Genomic DNA, 24,174 nt, shown 5'->3' with positions numbered 1-24,174 from the left:
ATAGACATTATATATAATGTATTATATATTATAGACATATTATATATAATGTATTATATATTATAGACATATATAATGTATTATATATATTATATACATATTATATATAATGTATAATATATATTATATACATATAATATATAATGTATAATGTATATTATAGACATATAATATATAATGTATAATATATAATATACATATAATATATAAGGTATTATATATTATATACATATTATATATAATATGTATTATATATTATATACATATTATATATAATATATAATGTTATATACGTATTATATATAATATATTATATATTATATAATATTATATATGTTATATAATATATAATATATATTATATACATGTTATATATTATATACATGTTATATATTATATTACATGTTATATAATATATATTATATACATGCTATATAATATATAATATATACATGTTATATAATATATAAGATTATATACATGCAATATAATATATAATATATATTATATATTATATATTATATATTATATATATTATATATACATGCTATATAATATATAATATTATATATATAATATATAGCATATTATATAGCAATATTATATAGCAATATTATATAGCATGTATATAATATATTATATATTATATATAATATTATATATAATAGTATATGTATTATATATATTATATATAATATATATTATATATAACATATATATAATACATATACTATTATATATATAAATAATATATATATAACATATAATATATAGTATTATATTATATATTATATTACATATAATTATGTATACTATATACTATATATTATATATTATACTATATACTATATATTATATATTATACTATATATTATATATTATATATTACATATTATATAATATTATATACATGTTATAGAATATATTATATATAATATATTATATATATTTTTCCAAAGTATATACTTCAAATCAGAATTGATGCACCATCCTTGCCTTCCTGGAGCCTGGGAAGACAGGGAGGACAGATTCCTTAAGGAAAGACTGTGCTCTGGGAGGGAGCAGGTGGTGTCATTTTGAAGTGTAAAGGCATGGAATGCTGATTTGTAGGCAGAGTTGTTTAAGGAGGTCTTGTCACATTCAGTGGCATCCATTATGATAAAGCCAATGGGCTTTTACACTCATCTGTCCATTTCTGTCAAGACCCTATGGCTGAGGTCAGAACAATGTTCTGGGAGAACCAGTTACCTCTAACCTTCCAATTCAGACACTGCCAGCTTAACTATGTGGAAACTGGCGCACAGACCCTGTTAAGTGCTGCAACGACAGCATTTCTATGAATTTGTTGGTACATGTGGGACTTTAGCATCTGAGGAGTCGAGCAGCAGCTGTGAAAGTCTTGTCCTCACTCCCTGTCCAGGCTGGCCCCGTGTGCTACACAAACATGGTGGCCCTAGGAGCATGGGGCTATTCCTGCAGACGCCCTCGGGAACCAGCTGCTCTGAACGTGGTGGGGGTGTTGGAGCAGCAGTTTCTCAAAAGTCCACACACAGTTAAGGCTCTGAAAACAGCGCGACGCACAGAAATGATTTCAGATGCTTTTCAGTAGCCACTTTCATGCCAACTCTTTATTTCCGTACTAGAAAATCTTTTATTTCCACCTTTAGTGTTCCCTGCTAGCACAGATGACCACAAAACCCAGGCCAGAAACGTTCTGGTCTGCCGTGAACAGTCCAGGAGGCACTTGTTCTGCTGCTGTGGAAGCTGCCCTGACTCGGGGAGGAAGGGACGCGCAGGTGGTGTCAGTCTTGCTCAAGTAAACGCGCTGTTTTCCAAACATTGTGACTTGGCTACTGAGTGGGGATATCTGGTTTCATTGGCAATCTTCCAGTATCTCTCTCGCAAAAGGAACGCTGCACTTTTTGGTTGTCTCTGTCGAGTGAAGATCCCCTTTTTATTCCCCAGCACTCTCAGCGGTGCTACAAAAAAAAAAAAAAAGACACAAAGCGATTCAGATGACTTCTGATGGGTCAAGTTAGAACCAGTCTGGAGCCAAGGTAGGCACTAAATAGAAATGTCTTTTTTTTTCTTTTTGAGATGATCTCACTGTCGCCCAGGCTGGAATGCAGAGAAACAATCATAGCTCACTGCAGCCTCGACCTCCTGGGCTCAGGAGATCCTCCTGCCTCAGCCTCTCAAGAACCACCATGCCCGGCTAATTTTTTATTTTTATTTTTTAGTAAAGACAAGGTCTCATTATGTTGCCCAGGCTGGTCTCAAACTACTGGGCTCAAGCAATCTGCCCTCCTCGGCCTCCCCAAAGTGCTGGGATTATACGCACAAGCCACCATGCTCACAAGCCACCATGCTCAGCCAAATGTCCTCTTATAGTTTCAGGATGCTTGCTCTGAAGTGACAATTTATGGGTTGAAATATTTAAATACCACTGTTCTGCCCAAACATCCAGGTTCCCTGGTGTGTTAATTTCTAGTTTTCTAGTCTGTTGGGGAAAAACTCAAAACAGTGGCCAGGTGTGGTGGCTCATGCCTGTAATCCCAGTGCTTTGGGAGGCTGAGGCAGGTGGATCACCTGAGGTCAGGAGTTCGAGACCAGCCTGGTCAACATGGTGGAACCCCATCTCTACTAAAAATACAAAAACTGACCTGGTGCATTGGCTCATGCCTGTAATCCCAGCACTTTGGGAGGCCAAAGTAGGTGGATCACAAAGTCAAGAGTTCGAGACCAGCCTGGACAATATGGTGAAACCTCATCTCTACTAAAAATACAAAAATTATCTGGGCGTGGTGGTGGGTGCCTGTAGTCCCAGCTACTCAGGAGGCTGAGGCAGGAGAGTTGCTTGAACCCAGGAGGCAGAGGTTGCAGTGAGCTGAGATCACACCGCTGCACTCCAGCCGGGGTACAGAGTGAGACTCTGTCCCCCCCCACAAAAAAAAATACCAAAAGTTTATCCTTTATTTGCAAAATAAGGTTTACATTCTGGGTACCCAGCTGTCTGGTAACTGGGTAGGCAGAGGGCTGGGGGTATCTGGGATAGTTACCCTTGAAAAGGCTTGGGCTTTTAGAAGAGATAGCTTCTAGTGGGAGCTACAGTCCTACAGCCACAGGTGCCTATGTGGGACCTACTCGTGGAGTTCAAAGTCCTCCGGGGCCGACGTCCAGCTTGGCAGCACCCACCACTGGTGGTCATTCGCCCCGAACTGAGGCTGGTGGGGAGCACAGCTGGCAACGACCTGTCAGGGCTGGGCTCTCAGGACATTCTCTGTCCCTGGTGGGACCACAACTAAATGGAAATGTTAAATGGAAAGAAAGCCTTCCCCACCAAAATGTTCAAGACTGTTTCTTCCATAAGTGAACACAGGCACCGCCAAGTACTTCATCAAATGCAGAACTTACAACAACCCACAAGGAGGTGGCATTATCCCCACTGGACAGGCTTATGAAAAGCTTAGGAGACTTGCCCAACGTGATGCAGGTCATTTTTTTTTTTCAAGACTGAGTCTCAGCTGGCCATGATGGCTCATGCCTGTAATCTCAGCACTTTGGGAGGCTGAGGCAGGCGGATCACCTGAGGTCAGGAGTTCAAGCCCAGCCTGACCAACATGGAGAAACCCCGTCTCTACTAAAAATACAAAATTAGCCGGGTGTGGTGGCGCATGCCTGTAATCCCAGTTAATTGGGAGGCTGAGGCAGAAGAATTGCTTGAACCCGGGAGGCGGAGGTTGCAGTGAGCTGAGATAGCGCCACTGCACTCCAGCCTGGGAAACAAGAGCAAAATACCATCTCAAAAAAAAAAAAAAAACAGTCTCACTCTATCATCCAAGCTGGAGTACAGTGGTGTGATCTCAGCTCATTGCAACCTCCATCTCTCAGGTTCAACCAATTCTCATGTCTCAGTCTCCCAAGTGGCTGGCATTACAGGCATGCACCACCACACCCAGCTAATTTTGTATTTTTAGTAGAGCCAGGGTTTCTCCATGTTGGCCAGGCTGGTCTCAAAGTCCCCACCTCAGAGGATCTGTCCACCTCGGCCTCTCAAAGTGCTGGGATTACAGGCGTGAGCCACTGTGCCCAGCCTGCAGCTCATTTCTTATCACATAAAGCCTTGTGCCTCTCCACAAAACTGACATCAGGGATGTCCCCAGAAACCATTTATTGCAGGTGTCACATAGAGGAGAGCTTCCTGTTCTCTTTTTCCCTTTACCTCTTCCTTCTCACCTCACCTTGTTCATTCATTCATCCCTTTTCCATTCCCATTTTTAAGCTTTAACCATTCAAAGGCCTGTCTTCCCCTATAAGGAATGTATTGTAATTCCCGCCATCACCATATCCTTCTCCAACCCACCAAACTGCTATCTTCAGTTTATGGTAAGTCCATAAACTAAGAAAAAATGGGACACATTCATTGCAAACTTGGCAGTCCCTCATCCATCCCCACATGAGAGTGCAGATGTTATTCTCTTTGAAGGCCAATCTTGTGTTTTAAAGACAAGTCTCACTCTGTTGTCCAGGCTCTCGTGCAGTGGTGCAATCATAGTTCACTGCAGCCTCCAACTCCTGTGCTCAGGTTATCCGCCTGCCTCGGCCTCCGAAGCAGCTGGGACTACAGGCACACACCACCACACCTAGCTAATCTGTTTATTTTTTGTAGAGATGGGGTCTTGCTATGCTGAACAGGCTGGTCTTGAACTCCTGGCCTCAAGCAATCCTGCCAACTTGGCTTCCCAAAGTGTTGGGATTACAGGCATGAGCCACCATGCCCGGCCTGAAGACTTTTAAATGCTGCCAGATTCAAGATGCGTTGAAACTCACCTGTATTCGATGAGCCTGCTTTTCGCAAGTGAGTAATACACAACAGACTGAAATACCTTAAGCTTCTCAGGCTTTGTACCCTTCTATGGAATAATAGTGTATCCCAAAAGTAAATCCATAATGAGGTCCCGCTTTTCCTTCCTCCTTGGCTATGAAATAGACAAGAAAAAGGCAAGCCAGCCATTTCCGATTCACTGTAGCTGACTCTCCTGTTTGCTTTTTGACTGTATTTGGGAGGTGGGGGACTGATTGCTTTCCTGCTTCCTAAGCACAACTTACTTTTCCTAGGAAATTCTCAACGCAACCTACATGGATGAAACCAGCTTCCCCACTTTGTTTCCAATATTCTTACAATCGAAATGGCCTGAATTGGAAAGGCAACCTGAAAAAATAAGGACGGGTACATTATCCCATGAGCCAAACTGCCACTTACACTGTTCAGTCATGAAATCGGCAAAATTCCAAATGAGCTCTCCAACCACGTATTTTCTGCGTTTTTGATCCAGAACCACATGGTACTGCTCTAGCAGACTTTTCTGGTACTCTTCAGTGAACATCAGAGGTGGATCCTGGGATTCAAGGCAAAGAGAATTTAAGAGTCAGAACTGGCAGAATTGTAAATGTTAGATAAAAATAAAGATCCACTTGATGGTAACCAAAATATCTGTCCTCGCAGGGGGCTATAGTGACTGCAGGACTCACTGAGGTAAAGACAGCCAGGGAATGATGTAACCCAGAATAAAAAAGGAGGTTTAAAAAAAAAAAACCTTAATGATCAACTGCTTTATTTATAAATGTAATTTGATATTCACTCTACATTACTTTTCCACCTCTATCTGCTGGTACAGTCTTAAGGCTAAACTACACTACAGGTAAAAATATGTCTTTGGGCCAGGTGCAGTGGCTCATGTCTGTCATCCCACCACTTTGGGAGGCTGAGGTGGGAGGACTGCTTGAGCCCAGGAGTTCAAGACCAGCCGGGGTAACATAGCAAGACCCCATCTCTACAAAAAACACAAAAATTAGCCAAGCCTACTGGCACACATCTGTGGTCCAAGCTAGTTGGGAGACTGAGGTTGGAGGACTGCTTGAGCCCCGGAGATCAAAGCGGCAGTGAGCTGTGTTCACACCACTGCACTCCAGCTTGGGTGACACAGTGAGACCTTGTCTCTAATATACATATAATTTAATTATCTAAACTAAACCAGGCTGGGCATGGTAGCTCAGGTCTCTAATCCCAGTACTTTTGGAGGTGGAGGCAGGAGGATCACTTGAGCCCAGGAGTTCAAGACTAGTCTAGGCAACACAGTGAGACCCAGTCTCTACAAAAAGTCAAAATATTAGCCAGGCATGGTGGCACACGCCTGCAGTTCCAGCTACTTTGGGGGCTAAGGAGGGAGGATCGCTTGAGTCCATGAGGTTGAGCAGTGAGCTGTGATTACACCACTGCACTCTAACCTGGGCAACGGAGTGAGACTGTCTCAAAAAAATTGTTTTTAATTAAACTAAATCAATTCAGTTATCCTAGTCATATATCAAGACTTCAATAGCCATGTGTAGCTAGTGTGTACCATTTCAGACAGTGCAAATATAGAACGTTTCCATCATTGCAAGAGTTTCTTTGTTTTTGTTTTGTTTTGTTTTGTTTTTTGAAACAAGGTCTCACTCTGTCACCCAGGTGGGAGGGAGTACAGTGGTGCAATCATGGCTGAATGCAGCCTTGACCTACTGGGCTCAAACAATCTTCACACCAGCCTCCCAAGTGGCTTGGACTACAAGCACTCATAACCATGCACAACTAATTTTAAATTTTTTGTAGAGATGGGGTCTATGTTGCGCAGACTGGTCTCAAACTCCTGGGCTCAAGAGATCCTCTGACCTCAGCCTCCCAAAGTGCTAGCATTCCAGGTGTGAGCCACCACGCCCAGCACTGCGGAGGTTCTATCAGCACTGACCTAGACCCTCTCGAGAGTTTCTTAAGAATTCAGAGCTGGGGCTTGGCACGGTGGCTCATGCCTCTAATCCCAGCACTTTGGGAGGCCAAGGCGGGCGGATCACTTGAGGTCAGGAGTTCAAGACCAGTCTGACCAACATGGTGAAACCTCATCTCTACTAAAAATACAAAATGAGGTGGGCGTGGTGGTGCATGCCTGTAATCCCAGCTACTCGGGAGGCTGAGGCACGAGAATCGCTTGAACCTAGAAGGTGGAGGTACGTGAGCTGAGATTGTGCCATTGCAATCCAGCCTGGGTGACAAGAGCAAAACTCTGTCTGAAAAAATTTTAAAAAATTAAAAAAAAAAAATCAAAGCTGGTTACCTTTTCAAAGAGGTTGAGGAAGCGTGCACTTCCCCCTACTTGACTAGTTTGCAGAAGTGGCATTCTGTAAGCACGATAAATTTAAGGGTGCAAACAGAACAGTGCAGTCCATTGTGGGTGGCTGTTCCCAGTGTGTCAGTGAGAGTCCCAGGAGCTGTGACAGACAAGTGTGAGCTGTCTGGGGTGGGAACAAGGGGTTGGATGGAGTTCAGGAATCCACAGGAAAAAAAAAACTCACAAGATAAACCAACATATCTTTGGTGAGGAGGACAAAAAGATGAGATGGATTTAAAAAAATGAGGACAGGCTGGACATGGTGTCTCATGCCTGGATTCCCAGTACTTTGGGATTCCAAGGCAGGAGAATCACATGAGGCCAGGAGTTCCAGACCAGCCTGATAGCAAGACTCCATCTTTACAAAAAAAAATTTTAAAATAGTCTGCACATGGTGGTGCATGCCTGTCGTCCCAGCTACTCAGGAGGCTGAGGCAGGGGAAACGTTTCAGCCCAGGACTTCAAGTCTGCAGTGAGCTATGATGACACCACTGCACTCCAGCCTGGGCAACAGAACAAGACCCTGAGAAAAAAAAAAAAAAGGCTAGCACAGTGGATCATGCCTGTAATTCCAGCACTTTTGGAGGCCAAGGCAGGAAGATCAATTGAGTCCAGGAGTTCGAGACCAGCCTGGACAACATAGCAAGACCCTATCTCTAAAAAATAAAAATTAAGAAAAAGGATCTTTTAGTTGGTGATTATGGTGCCAACATGGGCATTCCAGGCAGAAGAAACAGCTCAAGCAAGAGCAGGAGAGCAAGCGAGGGCAGTGGAGACAGATCAGTGGCTGGGAGTGAGGGGAGAAGAGGTCGAAAACCCAGGAGAGAGCAGAGGGCACTGAGTGTCCTGACCAGGGGTTAGGGGTTTGTCCTGTGGGCCTGTGGGAGCCAATGACAGGACTCCCAAAATTTTCATCTGTGGCTGGCACAGAGGCTCACACCTGTAATCTCAGCACTTTGGGAGGCTGAGGCAGGAGATCACTTGAGCCCAGGAGTTCAAGACTAGCCTGGGCAACATAGCAAGACCCCATCTCTACAAAAGTAAAAAAACTAGCCAGGCATGTTGGCATGTGCCTATGGTCCCAGCTACTCAGGAGGCTGAGGTGGGAGGATCACTTGAGCCCAGGAGGTTGAGGCTGCAGTGAGTAGTGATTGCACCACCACACTCCAGCCTGGGTGACAGAGAGACCCAGTCTCAAAAACAAACAAATACAAATTTGGATTTGTTAGAAAGACCACTTGGGCATGGGTGATAGAAGGCTGTCTGGTAACAAAGCCAGTAAGGAGGCCACCTCTGAGGACCAAGCGAGTGGGGCAGAGGCCTGGCTGCTGGCGGGGAGGGAACGTGGATGGGGCCGTGGGAGGAGAGCCCAAAGCTGAAGCGAGGGGAGCAGTGCAGTGGGTGCAGGGCAGGCTGGAGGAGGCGAGTGACATCTCTGCCCTGAGAGAACACACAAGCAGAAAGCTCAACACTGCTTACCTGGTGAAACCCTGCAATCGCTTCTGCTCCATACTCGCTCTGAATAATGGGCTTCTGATATGTCTTATACCAGTTCTCAAACTGGGTGGTCAGCTGCCGCTGAATCAACTCCAGGTGCCCGAAGTCATGATACCAAGAGTAGTAGCTGTTCAAACAGATCACATCCACATACGGAGCCTAGGAACAGAGTGGCAGAGCCCGTTCAGCACCCAGAAGACAGCATGACTCAGCACTCACACAATGCAGGGGCTCTTCTGGCAGAGAAGGTAAGAAGGGGATGTAATCCCCGCACTCTGGGAGGCTGAGGCAGGAGGATGGCTTGAGGCCAGGAGTTTGAGACCAGCCTGGGTAACACAGCAAGACTGCAGCATTACAAAAAATAGTAGTAAGAAAATTAGCAGGGCACGGTGGCTCATGCCTGTAATCCCAGCACATTGGGAGGCCAAGGTGGGAGGATCACGTGATCCCAGGAGTTCAAGACCAGCTTGGGCAACATCACAAGTCCCCATTTCTACCAAAAAAAAAAAAAACCCTAAAATGGGAAGAGCTGCCTCCTGGGGCTGAGAACATCCAAGTGCACCAATTTAGATCCTGAAATTACCCTGCTCCATAGGCAGGAAACATGGTCACAAAGTGGCCCAAAGGAGGTAGGCCTGTGACTCCGCACTGACACTCACGACATGCGCAGCTGGGAAGGGCTGTGAGAGGCACAGTAGCTGCCAAGGCGCGGTCCTCAGCCAAAGCCCAGGGCCCCCGCCACTGGAACTGAATCCTCTCCAGGCAGCACTCCCATCACTGGGCTTCCCCTCACCTTGCCCTGGAGAAGTGCTCCCACCTGAGGGGCCGAAGCAGTCATTCTCACAGAAAATCTTTTGTTTTGTTTTGTTTTGGAGACAGAGTTTCACTCTGTCGCCCAGGCTAGAATGTTAGTGGTGCGATCTCAGCTCACTGCAAACTCTGCCTCCCACCATCAGGTGCTTCTCATGCCTCAGTCTCCTGAGTAGCTAGGATTACAGGCGCGCGCCACCACGCCTGGCTAATTTTTTGTATTTTTGGTAGAAACGAAGTTTCACCAGTTGGCTGGGCTGGTCTTGAACTCCTGACCTCAAGTGATCTGCCTGCCTCAGCCTCCCAAAGTGCTGGGATGATAGGCATAAACCACCATGCCCGGCCATCACAGAGAATCTTGAGGCAGCTTTCACGAGGCAGCACTGTGGGCTGTAGAGGGCCTGGAAGAGTCTGTCCTAGGAGCAGGGCAGATAAGACCGAGTAGAACCACCCCCAGCTTTAGCAAAGCGGTGCTCACGGCTGAGCAGCAGAGGCTTCTGTGTCCAACTGGCTAGTTTCTAATGCGTCCTGAACACACTTCTTTCTAGTAAAAATCCTGGCCGGGTATGGTTGCTCACGCCTGTAATCCCAGCACGTTGGGAGGCCGAGGTGGTGGATCCTGAGGTCAGGAGTTTGAGACCAGCCTGGCTAACAAGGCAAAACCCCATCTCTACTAAAAAATACAAAAAAGCCAGGTGTGGTGGCATGCACCTGTAATCCCAGCTACTCAGGAGGCTGAGGCAGGAGAATTGCTTGAACCCGGGAGGAGGAGGTTGCGGTGAGCTGAGATTGCACCATTTCACTGAAGCCTGGGCAACAGAGCAAGATTCCAACTCAAAAAAAAAAAAAAAAAAGAAAAGAAAAAATGAATGCTAATGTCAGCCAGGCTGAAGAGTTTGAGACCAGCCTGGGCAACATAGAGAGATTCCACCTCAACAAAAAAAATATAAAATTAGCCAGGCACAGTGGTGAAAACCTGGAGTCCCAGCTACTTGGGAGGCTGAGGCAGGAGGATCACTTGGGCCCATGAATTCAAGGCTGCAGTGAGCTGTGATCGCACCACTGCACTCCAGCCAGGGCAACAGAGTAGGACGTTGCTTCTACAAAAGAAAAAGAAAAACTTAGGTTCCAACCCTGGACTTACTAAATCAGAATCTCAGAATGCAGAGATCTGGCATTTCATAAAAACTTCCCTTAGAGATTCTCATCAGCCAGGTGTGGGCCAGATGAACTCTAAGCTCCCTTAGACCTTTGACATTTTATAAGTCTATTAAATCGAAGTGCAAAAAAATGCCGAGTCCAAACTGAGCAAACAAATCCCATCTCCCTATGCCCAGCCTCCTTGGATTGAGAAAGCCACACTGCCTGGCGGGTAAGCAGGGGGAGAATTCTCATTAACCCAAAGACCATCTGTGAAAACAGACTGGCTGCGGCCGGGTGTGGTAGCCCACACCTGTAACCCCAGCCCTTTGGGATGCCGAGGCAGGAGGATCGCTTGAGCCCAGGAGTTGGAGACCAGCCTGGGCAACATGGCAAGACCCTGTCTCTATCTTTTTAAGTAAAAAAGAAAATGAAATAAAACCCAGACTGGCAGCGCATGGTTCTTTCCAGCTGTTCCCGTGAGCAGGCTTCAGGACAAGCTCAGGCAAAGGCAGGGAGAAGTGGGGTGGGGGCCCCCAGGCTCACCGCCTTGTCTGCTGAATAGCTGGACTTGGTCACAAAAGTCACAGGCCGGGAGGGGTCCAAGGCTTTGGTGTGAGCGATCACCATCCTGTCCACAAAAGGCAGAAGACACAGGTTCCATCAGTCCAGGAATGGCTCAGACACCCTCCCATCCTCTCTGTCCCATCTTCCCCCACCAGAACACAACACGGGGTCAGGCACGATGGCTCACACCTGGAATCCCAGCACTTTGGGAGGCCAAGGTGGGTGGATCACTTGAGGTCAGGAGTTCAAGATCAGCCTGGCTAACATGGCAAAACCCCATCTCTACTACAAATACAAAAATTAGCCAGGCATGGTGGCACACGTCTGTAACCCCAGCTACTCGGGAGGCTGAGGCACAAGAATCACTTGAACCCCAGAGGTGGAGGTTGCAGTGAGCCGAGATCACGCCACTGCACTCCAGCCTGGTCCACAGAGCAAGACCTGTCTCAAAACAAACAAACAAACAAAAACAAAAAAGAAAAAAAAAAAAAACAAAGCATGGAGCCGCTGCTTTCTTCCCTTACTTGAGATGTATTTTACATAAGGGCGTATGATCCTCTAGTCCTAGACCCAGCTCTCTAACATCACTCTTTCTCCCCCCATCTCCAAATCCTATCCCCCCAGAGGAGTAGCCACTCTTCCAGGTACACAGAGATGAGGCCACTGGGCTGAACACTGCCAAAAATGAGGTTGAAACAACTCTTGAACACAGGAGTGGATGGCTGCAGATTTGGGTGGGGTATTTATTAATGCATCAAGCAAACAGGGGCACTCCCTGGGAGGTAAGCATAGGGCTGGGTGAGAGGTTCTCAGCAGTGACTCAAATCTAAGTCCACAGGTCCTGGGCAGTGGGAGTGGAGACGCTTCCACAGAGAAATGGGGCAAGTGCTGGGCAAGGTGGCTGATGCCTAGCATCCCAGCACTTTGGGAGGCTTACTGAGACCAGAAGTTCAAGACCAGCCTGGGCAACAGAGCAAGACCTTGTTTCTACAACAAATTTAAAAATTAGGGGAGGGCATGGTGGCTCATGCCTGTAATCCCAGCACTTTGGGAGGCCGAGGCGGGTGGATCATGAGGTCAAGAGTTTTCAGACCAGCCTGGCCAACATAGTGGAATTCCATCTCTACAAAAAAAAAAAAACAAAAAAACAAAAACAACTAGCCAGACACAGTGGCACACACCTGTAATGCCAACTACACATGAGGCTGAGGCAGGAGAATTGCTTCAACCCAGGAGGCAGAGATTGCAGTGAGCCGAGATTGCACCACTACTCTCCAGCCTGGGCAACAGAGCAAGACTCCATCTCGGGAAAAAAAAAATTTTAAACTTAGCCTGGCATGGCAGTGCACACCTGTGGTCCCAGGTATTTGGGAGGCTGAGTGGGGAGGATTGCTTAAGCCCAGGAGGCCGAGGTGGCAACAAGCAATGATTGCACCACTGCACTCCATCCTGGGGAACAGAGTGAGACCCTGACTCTGAAAAACGAAACAATGAAAGAAATGCTGCGAATGGAAGTGGCAAGTGGTGGCAGGAATTGGGCTCTGCGAGACAATAAATATAACTTGGACTGGAGAGTCAGGGACAGCCTTTTAGAAGAAATGGCCCTCAGGCTGGGCCCAGTGGCTCACACCTGTAATCCCAGCACTTCAGGACGCTGAGGCAGGTGGATCACAAGGTCAGGAGTTCGAGACCAGCGTGACCAACACGGAGAAACCACGTCTCTACTAAAAATACAAAATTAGCCAGGCATGGTGGCACGTGCCTGTAGTCCCAGCTACTCGGGAGGCTGAGGCAGGAGAATCGCTTGAACTCAGAAGGCAGAAGTTGCAATGGACCGAGATCGCGCCATTGCACTCCAGCCTGGGTAACGAGAGCAAAACTCCATCTCAAAAAAAAAAAAAAGAAACAGCCCTTATGTCGAGTAGAGTTAACCAGGAGGGATGAAGGGAAGAAAAACCCAACAGAAGGACCCATCCATGCTCAGAGCTCCCAGCACCCGCCCGAGGCCTCCACAGTAGACTGGTTTTTTGTTTGTTTGTTTGTTTTTTTGAGAGGCAGAATCTCACTCTGTAACCCAGGCTGGAGTGCAATGACATGATCTCGGCTCACTGCAACCTCCACCTCCTGGGTTCAAGCGATTCTCCTGCCTCAGCCTCCCAAGTAGCTGGGATTATAGGCGCCCACGTCCATGCTTGGCTAATTTTTGTATTTTTAGTAGAGATGGGGTTTCAATATCTGTTGGCCAGGCTGGTCTCCAACTCCTGACCTCAGGTGATCCACCCACCTTGGCCTCCCAAAGTGCTGGGATTACAAGCGTGAGCCACTGTGCCCAGCCCAGACTGTTGTTGAAGCCTGTTTTCCTCTTCTCTTTCCTCAGTTCATTTCTTCTTTTATGCCCTCCCCCATCATTGCTCTCCCTATCCGAAGGCTGTGGCTGGCACAGGTCGGAACAGAACTCCCTAGCCTCAAGTTCCAAACCCACACTCTTCCACAGCCAGGCTCTCAGATGGGAAACTTCAAAGCCTTGTGACAGCCTGGCTGAACCTCTCCAGCCTGGGTGGCTCCCTCCAAATCCTGCCCCAGAAAACAGGCATCTCCTTGGCCACCTCCCAAAGAAGCCTCAAACACCTGCTCCTGAAAGCCTGTAGTCTTCCCCTTCACAACAAATGTCCTGTCCACCCAGTCCTGCTGAGCACACCCCTGTGCCCCCGACCTCTGAATTGTCCTTGGCCCAGGCTGCAACAACTTCTCAGAGCCTTCTGCCTGCTGCAGACTTGGCTCAGTCCAAAGCACTGCATGAAATTGGAGTGTGCTGTATGAGTCAAGAAGCATTTCTACCACCTCTCCTGCCTCTACCCCAAGTGAAAAATCCAACTCTGAATGCTGAGTTAGAACTGCACGATTGTAAAGAAGAAAATGGGGCCGGGTGCAGTGGTTCACACCTGTAATCCCTGCACTTTGCGAAGCTGAGGCAGGAAGATCACTAGAGGCCAGGAGTTCCAGGCCAGCCTGGCAAACATGGTGAAACCCAGTCTCTACTAAAAATACAAAAATTATCCAGGCACGGTGGCTCACACTTGTAATCCCAGCACTCTGGGAGGCCGAGGTAAGTGGATCTCCTGAGTTCAGGAGTCCAAGACCAGCCCGGCCAAACATAGTGAAACCCCAACTCTACTGAAAAATGCAAAAGTTGGCCAGGCACAGTGGCTCATGCCTGTAATCCCAGCACTTCAGGAGGCCGAGATGGGCAGATCATGAGATCAAGAGATCGAGACCACCCTGGCCAAAATGGTGAAACCCCATCTCTACTAAAAATACAAAAATTAGCAGGGTATGTTGGTGCGTGCCTGTAGCCCCAACTACTCAGGAGGCTGAGGCAGGAGAATCACTTGAACCTGGGAGGTAAAGGTTTCAGTGAGCTGAGATTGCACCACTGCACTCCAGCCTGGCCACAGAGTGAGACTCCATCTCAAAAAAAAAAAACAAAAAAAACAAAAGTTAGCTGGGCGTGGTGGCACATGCCTGTAATCCCAGCTACTCGGGAGGCTGAGGCTGGAGAATCACTTGAACCCAGGAGGTGGAGATTGCAGTGAGCTGAGATCATGCCCCTGCACTCCAGCCTGGGCAACAGAAGAAGACTCCATATCAAAAAAAAAAAAAAAAAAAAAAAAAAGCAAAAATTAGCTGGGTGTGATGACACACATCTAGAATCCCAGCTACTTGGAAGGCTGAGGCAGGAGGATCACCTGAGCCTGAGAAGTCGAGGCTGCAGTGAGCCAAGATTGTACCACTGCACTCCAACCTAGGCAACCAGAGTGAGAACCTGTTTTGAAAAAAAAAAAACAGTCCAGGCAAAGTGGCTCATGGGTGCCTGTAATACTAGGTAGGGAGGCTGAGGCAGGAGAATCACTTGAACCCAGGAGGCAGAGGTTGTAGTGAGCCAAGATCATGCCACCGCACTCCAGCCTGGGCAACACAGTGAGACTCCATCTCAAAAATAAAAAATAAAAATAAAAAATAAATAAAAAGAAAACCACAATTTGGGTGGGTAGATATTTGGTCCCCTGAACTGTCCGGGTATGGACGGCCTTCCCATTGGGCTGGACGGGAGGCTGATCTTGAACAGCACGTGCCCACCCAGGCCAGCCACCCGCCAGGGTCTCCTTCCCAGTCTAGCTGAGGGCAGGCAGGGAGCACTCACTTCAAGTAGTAGCCCGCAGATTCTAGGTGGGACGCGGGCTCATTGGCCACAGACCACATCACAACCGCGGGGTGGTTCTTGTCCCTACGCACCACTTCCTCCATCACCCGCATGTGGTGATGCAGAGACACGTTGTTGAAGAACTGCCTGCGGGCCAGGAGGGAAGGGACAGAGGGTCATGCTGAGGCCCCCGGGCTGGGCAGGCAGAGCAGGTGCACGGCGGGGACTCACGGCAGCGCCAGGCCCACGCCGGGACACTCATCGATGACCACAATCCCATGGCGGTCACACATCTGCAGCACTTCCTCCGCGTAGGGGTAGTGGCTGGTACGGAAGGCGTTGGCACCAAGCCAGCGAAGCAGGTTGAAGTCCTTCACCAGCAGCGGCCAGTCGAAGCCCTTCCCTCGGATCTAGGGGATAGCAGAGCCAAGTGACCCCTGTCCCTGTCGAAGCTGCACTTCCTCCGAGAGCCAGGACTCTGGAGGGCCACCCCATGAGCCCCCTCTCCATTTGGAGCCATTTGCCTCATTGCCTTGAGCTGCCTTCGACTGCAGGACACAGGGAAGGCGAAAGTGGAGGGTGACCAGAAGCAGCCCCCACAAGGACCCAGGAGCCCCAACGCACGTCCGCATCCTCGTGCTTGTTGACGCCGTGGAAATAGAAAGGCTTCCCATTGATGAGGAACTGGCTCTCGGTGACAGCCACAGTGCGGATCCCCACAGGGAGCGAGTAGAAGTCAGACACAGGCCCCAGTGACGTCTGTGCAGTCAGCCGCACCTACGACAGCCAAAGCACCAGGTGTGAGCACCCTGACAGCCTGAGCCCCATCCAGCCTGCCCTCCGGCAGGAAGGCTCCTCGTGCACCCCAGCAGCCGCCTCTGGGCCTGTAAGCAGAGATGCAGCAATCAGAGGTTCTGCCCTTCCCTGGCTGACCCTGGGACCTGCCCTTCAAAACGGGGCCTACCCTGGGGCCTTCCCCTTGACCAGACAAGGAGGCTCATGCCTGGAGATCTCACACTTTGGGGGCTAAGGCAGGAGGATCACTTGAGTCCAGTAACTCAACAACAGCCTGGCGACAGACTGCGACCCATCTCTATAAAAAAAAAATTTTTTTTTGAGAGTCTCACTCTGTCCCCCAGGCTGGAGTGCAGTGGTGTGATCTCAGCTCACTGCAGCCTCTACCTCCTGAGTTCAAGCAATTCTCCTACCTCAGCCTCCCAAGTGGCTGGAATTACAGGTGTTCACCACCACGCCCAGCAAATTTTCAAATTTTTAGTAGAGATGGGGTTTCACCATGTTGGCCAGGCTGGTCTTGAACTCTTGGCCTCAACTGATCCACCCACCTCAGCCTCCCAAAATGCTGAGATTAGAGGCATGAGCCACTCTGCCCAGCCTACAAACATTTTTTCTTTAATTAGCCAGGCACGGTGGCATGTGCCTGTAGTCCCAGATATGCAGGAGGCCAAGGGAGGAGGATTGCTGCAGGCTGAGAGTTCAAGGCTGCAGTGAGCTGTGATCAGGCCACTGCACTCCAGCCTGGGTGACAGAGTGAGACCATCTCAAAAAAAAAAACAAACAAAAAAAACTGGCCCTCCCACCAAGGGTGAGAAACATCAGAAAGCTCAGAGGACCATGCCTGCCCATCCACCTGTCTTGGGCTCCTGCTGAAGCCAGGGTCACCAGATGGGAGCAAAAGACCTCCCTTAGGCATGTCCCAAACCACCATTACCTCCAAGGAGTACAGATAGGCGGGGCGTTCGTGCATCAGGTATGGCCACCAGAGGCTGGCACCCGGCACCTTCAGCTGGCCCTGGGTCCCAGTCCCGTTCGCCACGACTTTGTTTTCTGCATCCAAAAGACGCGCTTCCAACTCGAACAGGTTACTGCCCTTGACAGAGATCTGGTAATTCACCAGCCCTGCAAGAAACAAGAGAGACCAGGGCTGAGGGAGGGACACGACCTGAGTCACACAAACGGGAGCACCATGCAGCCACCGCTGCCAGGCAGCCATTTGTTTCTGTTGCTTTTTTAAAATTTAATTTCTTAATTTTTTTTTTTTTTTTGAGATGGAGTCTCACTCTGTCCCCCAGGATGGAGTGCAGTGGCATGATCTTGGCTCACTGCAACCTCCACCTCCGGGGTTCAGGTGATTCTCCTGCCTCAGCCTCCCAAGTACCTGGGATTATAGACGTGCACCACCATGCTTGGCGAATTTTTATATTTTTAGTAGAGATGGGGTTTTGCCATATTGGCCAGGCTGGTCTTGAACCCCTGACCTCAGGTGATCCACCCGCCTTGGCCTCCCAAAGTGCTGGGATTACAGGTGTGAGCCACCACACCTGGTGCTTTTTTTAATTTAAAGAAAGATTTTTTTGGCCAGGTGCAGTGGCCACATCTGTAATCCCAACACTTGGGGAGGCTGAGGTGGGAGGATCGCTTGAGACCAGGAGTTCAAGACCAGCCTGGGTAACATAGGGAAACCACTTCTTCCCTAAAAATACAAACAATCAGCCGGGCGTGGTGGTGCGTGCCTGCAGCCCCAGCAGCCCCAGCTACTTGGGAGGCTGAAGTGGGAGGATTGCTTGAGCCAGGAGTTCGGGGCTGCAGTGAGCTATGATCCTGAGGTAGGGTAGGTAGCAAAGGAAGTGACTGTGTCCTTCGGACATGCCAACCATGGCACTGTGACATGTGACGTGTGAACAAGCATGTACAGTTACTATGCATGTGCCACCAGACGACAGCCCAGAACGTGCTTACAGTAACACCTCTTCCCAGCTCCTTACGAATTCATCATGGAAGACTCCCAGAAACAGAGTTTCCCCAGTAATAATCGGTGCTGTCTCATCCTTACGAGCAACCTGTCCTGAATTCTCTGTCTCAGGGTGAACTGTGTATTTTGCCCTTCATTATTTTTTTTGAGATGGGGGTGTCACTCTGTCACCTAGGCTGGAGTGCAATGTTACAATCTCAGCTGACTGCAACCTCCACCTCCCGGGTTCAAACAATTTTCCCATCTCAACCTCCTGAGTAGCTGGGATTGCAGGCTAACGCCACAATGCCCAGCTAATGTTGGCTAAGCTGGTTTGAACTTCTGAGCTCAAGTGACCACCCACCTCGGCCTCCAAAAGTGCTGGGATTATAGGCATGAGCCAGTACACTCAGGCTGTTCTAAACTTAACTTCCAAAATAGTTTTCCTGGGCAATAAATTGCTCTATGCTGCATCGCCTTTGCTGTGTGATTCTTTTTTAAATTCTTTTTTATTCATTTATTTTATTTATTTATTTTTTCTCAGATAGGGTCTCACTATGTTGCCCAGGCTGGTCTCGAACTTTGCAGCTCAAGTGATCCGCCCACCTTGGACTCCCAAAGTGCTGGGATTAGCCACCACACCCAGTGTAAATTATTTTAAACTTAGAACTGCAGCCCCACAACAGGTGTCAATAATCTCACCACTGCACTCCAGCCTGGGCCACAGTGCAAGACCTCATCTCAGAAAGAGAAAGAGGTATATTTTAAAAAAGAAAAAAACTTAAAACAAAAATTTTTCTTAAATACAGAATATCCAAGGCCGGGTGCGGTGGCTCACACCTGTAATCCCAGCATTTTGGGAGGCTGAGGCAGGTGGATCCTGAAGTCAGGAGTTCGAACCAGCCTGGCCAACATGGTGAAACCCTGTCTCTATTAAAAATACAAAAATTAGCTGGGCTTGGTGGCGCATGTCTGTAATCCCAGCTGCTTGGGAGGCTGAGGCAGGAAAATCGCTTGAACCCGGGAGGCGGAGGTTGCAGTCAGCCAAGATCATGCCACCACACTCCAGCCTGGGCAACAGAGCAAGACTCCATCTCAAAAAAAAAAAAGTGTATCCCAGCTGGGCACAGTGGCTCACACCTGTAATCTTTGCACTTTGGCAGGGTGAGGAGGATGGATCACCTGAGGTTAGGAGTTCAAGACCAGTCAGGCCAACATGGTGAAACCCCGTCTCTACTAAAAAAAAAATTACAAAAATTAGTCAGGCCTGGTGGCAGATGCCTGTAATCCCAGCTACTCGGGAGGTTGAGGCAGGAGAATCGCTTGAACCCAGGAGGCAGAGTTTGCAGTGAGCCGAGATCGCACCATTGCCTTCCAACCCATTGACAGAGTGAGACTCCATTTCAAAAAAAAAAAAAAAAGAGAGAGAGAAAGAAAGACAGGGTCTCCCTCTGTTGCCCAGACCAGACCAGAGTGCAGTGGCACGGTCATAGCTCACTGCATCCTTGACCTTCCAGACTCAAGTAATTCTCCTGCCTCAACAGCTGGGACTACCGGCACACATCACCATGCCTGGCTAATTTTTTAATTTTTTGTAGTGATGGCCTCACTATGTTGCTCAGGCTGGTCTTGAACTTCTAGCCTCAAGTGATCCTTCTACCAGGGCCTCCTTGCAATGTGCTGGATGACAGGCCTGCGCCTCCGTGCCCGGCCCCCAGAAGCTGCCTGTTCCTTGAGCATGATGTGTAGCAAGGGGAGATGGAGTCAGAGCAGCACAATGGCAAAGGGACAGGATGGCCACCCTGAGCTGTGTGATGTTAGGCCAGACCCTTCTTCTCAAAGTGAGGTCAACCACACAGGTGATTTTGGGAGCCCGTGCCCGCTCAGACAGCCTGGATTTTAGCTTTGTAGGTAGATGGGAAGCTGTGAGGGTTTAGAGATGCTGGGATCACCTTTTTCCTGGGAGAGCTTTCCAAACAGGAAACAGAGCCACCCTGGGCCCTGCTGAGGGAGGATCCTACCAGAAGCCCTCACCACTGTCTTGCTCCACGCTGGTGGTGACGGTGATGTCATCGATGTAGGTGGTGGGTGTCGTGTACAGAAGTACAGACCGCTGCAGTCCCGCGTAGTTGAAGAAGTCAAAGTATATGTTCTGGACAAAGTAACCCTTGGGATACCTAGGGTGGGAGGACTGTGGTTCGCTGGGCCCTTGCCCTGGGTCCCTTGACCTCAGCTTACATGCCTCCCCGGCCTCCCCAGATCCAGGGCCTCCACTCTGTGAAGGCCACCCGGTCCCTACCAGGAAGACCACGGGGTGGGGTGGGAAGGTGGGTGTGTGCAATGGAAGCAGGATGGTACCCACTTGGAGGTGTCATTCATGTACTGGATGGTCCCTGGTGGCAGGGTGGTGGGGGTGAGCGTGTTGTTGATGGCGATAGTGATGCGGAGCCGGGAGGGCAGGGGCCCCACCTGGACCAGGTTGCTGATGTCGGCCTCGAAGGGGAGGTAGCCCCCCTCATGCTCCAGCATGTCGACCCCATTCACCCACTGCAGACACAGGAGATACGGGGAGGGGGCGGCAGGTCAGGGCATGAGGAGGGGCTCTGCTATCGGGCACTCCCTCATATAACCTGCAGCATGGGGTTCTGGGGCCTTCCAGCCAGATGGGAAGAATGACATCCCAATGGGGTAGATCAAGCCACCTATCCCCCTATACAGGGCACAGCCCCCAGGGCAGGGCAGGACCTCCCACCATCCCACCCCAGCAGACACGCTGTGGGTGGCAGCTGGAGGTCCCATGCTGTTCAGCAGCCATGCCCACCCACCCGCTCTGCCTGCTTCTGGCCACACTGACCACAATGGCATAGGAGTGGGCACTGCCAATCCTCAGCACCACTCTTGTGCGCAGGTCCTGGGTCCATCGTTCCGGCAGGATCACCTCCCGTTCGTACCACACCCAGCCGACAAAATCCCACAGATGCCAGTCCTGGCCGATGTCATTGAAGCTGGAGGGAACTGGCATGTCCAGGGTGGGGCCCGACTGTGGAGAGAAGGACCGAGCTCAGCTCCTAGGCCCCAAAGTGATCTGGGACCAGTGTGCTGCACAGCTGTGTCCCCAGGCCTAGCACAAGCCCTGACACATAGCGGGGACTCTTGGCAGACTGGACAGATAACTTGCTAATGACAGGTCAACTGCCAGGGCGGTTTGTGCACCTGGGCCAGTGGGGCCAGGAGTTCCTCCTCGGAGTGGATGGGGCCCAATATCTCCTGAGACAGGAGCGAACCCAGGGCCACATCCCAGCCAGAGGCAAGGTTCAGACCCATGACTAAGTGGCAGATGGCCCACTGCCTGTCACAGGGAGGAGAGCTGGTTGGGGGGATGGGGGGACCTTTCCTTAGGACATTGTGAGTGGGGCACACACTGGTGAGAGGTGACAGCCTGCTGGCAGCCTTGGCAGCCCTCACTCGCTCTCCGCGCCTCCTCGGCCTCGGTGCCCACTCTGGCCATGCTTGAGGGGCCCTTCAGCGCGCTGCTGCCCTGTGGGAGCCCTTCTCTGGGCTGGCCGAGGCCAGAGCCGGCTCCCTCAGCTTGCTGGGAGGTGTGGTGGAAGAGGTGCAGGCGGGAATCGGGGCTGCCCACGGTGCTTGCGGGCCAGCGCGAGTTCCGGGTGGGCGTGGGCTCGGCAGACCCCGCACTCGGAGCGGCCAGCCGGCACCACCAGCCCCGGGCAGTGAAGAGCTTAGCACCCAGGCCAGCAGCTGCGGAGGGTGTGCCAGGTCCTCTAGCAGTTCCTGCCCGCAGGCGCTGGCCTGGAATTCTTGCTGGGCCTCAGCTGCCTCCCCGTGGGGCAGGGCTGGGGACCTACAGCCCGCCATGCCTGAGCCTTGCCCCGCTCCCGGCTCCTCCAGCCCCCCCACGCCACCCCCACCCCCTCCAGCCCCCCCACTCCCCTTGCCCCCCAACCCCGCAGCCCCCCACACCCCACCACCTACTCCCCCACCCCACCCTCCACCCCCCCAGCCCCCCCACCCCACCCTCCACCCCCCCAGCCCCCCCACCCCACCCTCCACCCACCCAGGCCCCCAACCCCCCCCACCCCACCCCCCCAGCCCCCCCACCCCCCCCCCACCAAGTGAGACCAAAAACCCACCAATTCCGGACACACTGGCACCCAGCCCCCTCCTCTCTCCCTCCTGTACTGAATGCGCAAAGTCAGAAAAAGAGGATGTAGACCTCACCCGGTCCCACTTCTCTGCTGACCACATCCAAGCCAGGAGGGGAACAGGGGTGGTGTCCTTGGCCTGATGTCAGGTCCTGTCCTCTATCTGAACCATGAAAACCAAGGGACCTTCTTTCCTCGGCAGAGCTGACCTCAGGACGTCTAAACTGTCCCCTCCTCCCGATTCCCTGGCCCAGCTCTGTGCAGCGCCTGTGGCTCTGGCCAGACAAGTGTGTGGGTGGCTCATGCCTGTAATCAGCGCTTTGGGAGGTCAACGTAGGAGGATGGCTTGAGGTCAGGAGTTCGAGAACAGCCTGGGTAATGTAGTGAGACCCTTTTTTTTTTTTTTTTTTTTTTTGAGACGGAGTCTCGCTCTGTCGCCAGGCTGGAGTACAGTGGTGCGATCTCAGCTCATTGCAAGCTCCGCCTCCCGGGTTCATGCCATTCTCCTGCCTCAGCCTCCAGAGTAGCTGGGACTACAGGCACCCGCCACCACGCCCGGCTAATGTTTTTGTATTTTTAGTAAAGACGGGGTTTCACCGTGTTAGCCAGGATGGTCTCGATCTCCTAACCTTGTGATCCATCCCCCTCGGCTTCCCAAAGTGTTGGGATTACAAGCGTGAGCCACCGCGCCCGGCCAAGAGACCCTATATCTTAAAAAAAAAAAAGAAGGTTTTTTTGTTGTTGTTGTTTTGTTTTGTTTTGGAGATGGAGTCTTGCTCTGTCGCCCAGACTGGAGTGCAGTGGCACAATCTCGGCTCACTGCAAGCTCCACCTCCCGGGTTCACGCCATTTTCCTGCTTCAGCCTCCCAAGTAGCTGTAACTACAGGCGCCCGCCACCACGCCCAGCTAATTCTTTTGTATTTTTAGTAGAGACAGGGTTTCACCATATTAGCCAGGATGGTCTCGATCTCCTGACCTCCTGATCTGCCCGCCTCGGCCTCCCAAAGTGCTGGGATTAGAGGCGTGAGCCACCACACTCGGCTAATTTTATACTTTTAGTAGCGATCAGGTTTCACCATGTTATGTTGGCCAGCCTGGTCTCAAACTCCTGGCCTCAGGTGATTCGCTCGCCTCCTTCTTCCAAAGTGCTGGGAGCCACCGAGCCTGGATAAGGTAGTTGTTGTTGTTTTAATTAGCCAGGCGTGGTGGCCCCAGCTAAACTGCAAGGCTGGGGCGGGAGAACTGCTGGAGCTCAGAAGTTAGGATGGCGCCACTCCGCTCCAGCCTGGGAGACAGGGGCAAACCCAGTCTCAAAAAAAATTTTTTTTAATTAAAAATAAATATTAAAAGGAAGGACACTGCCCAGGCTCAGCCTTCACCTTGGGAAGGGGCTCGGCAGGAGTCTTTTCTCCTCCTCCTGCCTCCTCCACCCCAGCCCTCCAGGGTGCTCCCGTTCCCCCGTCCCCCAACCCAGCGCCCCCAAGCCCGTTGACCTTTAACCTCCTGCGGGCCCCCAGCTGGGGACGCCCAGGGTAAGGAGCCTGCGGGGGCCCGAGCTCCCCCACTCCCACCGCCGGGCTTCCGGGCGCCTCCCGGCCCTGCCCTGAGATCGCACCTCCCGCAGCGGCCGCCGGTACCACTGCTCCTCGAAGCCCCTGCGTCGGTTGCCGGAGAAGTCGGCGCGGAAGCTCCAGAGGCCGTCCAGCTCCTTGCGCTCCCGCGACGGGCTCTCCTGGGGGTACAGCATCCCTCCCTGCAGCGCCAGGGCGCAGCGCCACAACAGCAGCCCGAGCGCCGACCAGGCCACCAGCGTCCTCAGGGCCATGCTTCCCGCTCCCCCGCTC

The 24,174-nt window shown here is 50.5% G+C and overlaps 2 protein-coding genes across 4 annotated transcripts in view; one reads left to right on the top strand and one right to left on the bottom strand.

Annotated features, from left to right (window-relative positions):
* LOC112134373 (uncharacterized) overlaps window positions 1-24,174 on the top strand; it is a 49,167-nt gene that overhangs the window by 17,307 nt on the left and 7,686 nt on the right. The window lies entirely within an intron of this gene.
* Window positions 1,600-24,170, bottom strand: LOC100439268 (beta-glucuronidase). Of its 3 annotated transcripts, XM_024250145.3 has the most exons (12): window positions 23,946-24,170; window positions 21,021-21,206; window positions 20,529-20,713; window positions 20,201-20,343; window positions 17,147-17,334; window positions 16,042-16,194; window positions 15,649-15,827; window positions 15,418-15,564; window positions 11,196-11,280; window positions 8,682-8,858; window positions 5,264-5,399; window positions 1,600-1,979 (listed from the first exon to the last, which is right to left on the bottom strand). In XM_024250145.3, exons 1-12 carry the CDS (start codon window positions 24,153-24,155, stop codon window positions 1,813-1,815), a joined length of 1,956 nt encoding a protein of 651 aa, XP_024105913.2. In that variant the 5' UTR covers window positions 24,156-24,170; the 3' UTR covers window positions 1,600-1,812. The 3 variants fall into 3 exon arrangements, with proteins under 3 accessions (XP_024105913.2, XP_054416465.1, XP_054416464.1); XM_054560490.2 differs by lacking the exons at window positions 20,201-20,343; window positions 20,529-20,713; window positions 23,946-24,170 and having other exon boundaries at window positions 21,021-21,087; XM_054560489.2 differs by lacking the exons at window positions 1,600-1,979; window positions 5,264-5,399; window positions 11,196-11,280 and having other exon boundaries at window positions 8,730-8,858.

The sequence above is a fragment of the Pongo abelii genome, chromosome 6, assembly GCF_028885655.2.
Source record: "Pongo abelii isolate AG06213 chromosome 6, NHGRI_mPonAbe1-v2.0_pri, whole genome shotgun sequence".
Taxonomy (NCBI): domain Eukaryota; kingdom Metazoa; phylum Chordata; class Mammalia; order Primates; family Hominidae; genus Pongo; species Pongo abelii.
The sequence above is the reverse complement of the archived record's forward strand: the minus strand, read 5'-3'. Positions and strand labels throughout refer to the sequence as shown.

Coding starts and splice junctions, on each gene's coding strand:
- LOC100439268 (XM_024250145.3), bottom strand. CDS start 24,155: ATGGCCCTGAGGACGCTGGTGGCCTGGTCGGCGCTCGGGCTGCTGTTG. Junction 21,207..23,945: donor ACCGGCGGCCGCTGCGGGAG/GTGCGATCTCAG, acceptor TTCTCTCCACAG/TCGGGCCCCACCCTGGACAT. Junction 11,281..15,417: donor TCTGCGGGCTACTACTTGAA/GTGAGTGCTCCC, acceptor TTTTGTGGACAG/GATGGTGATCGCTCACACCA.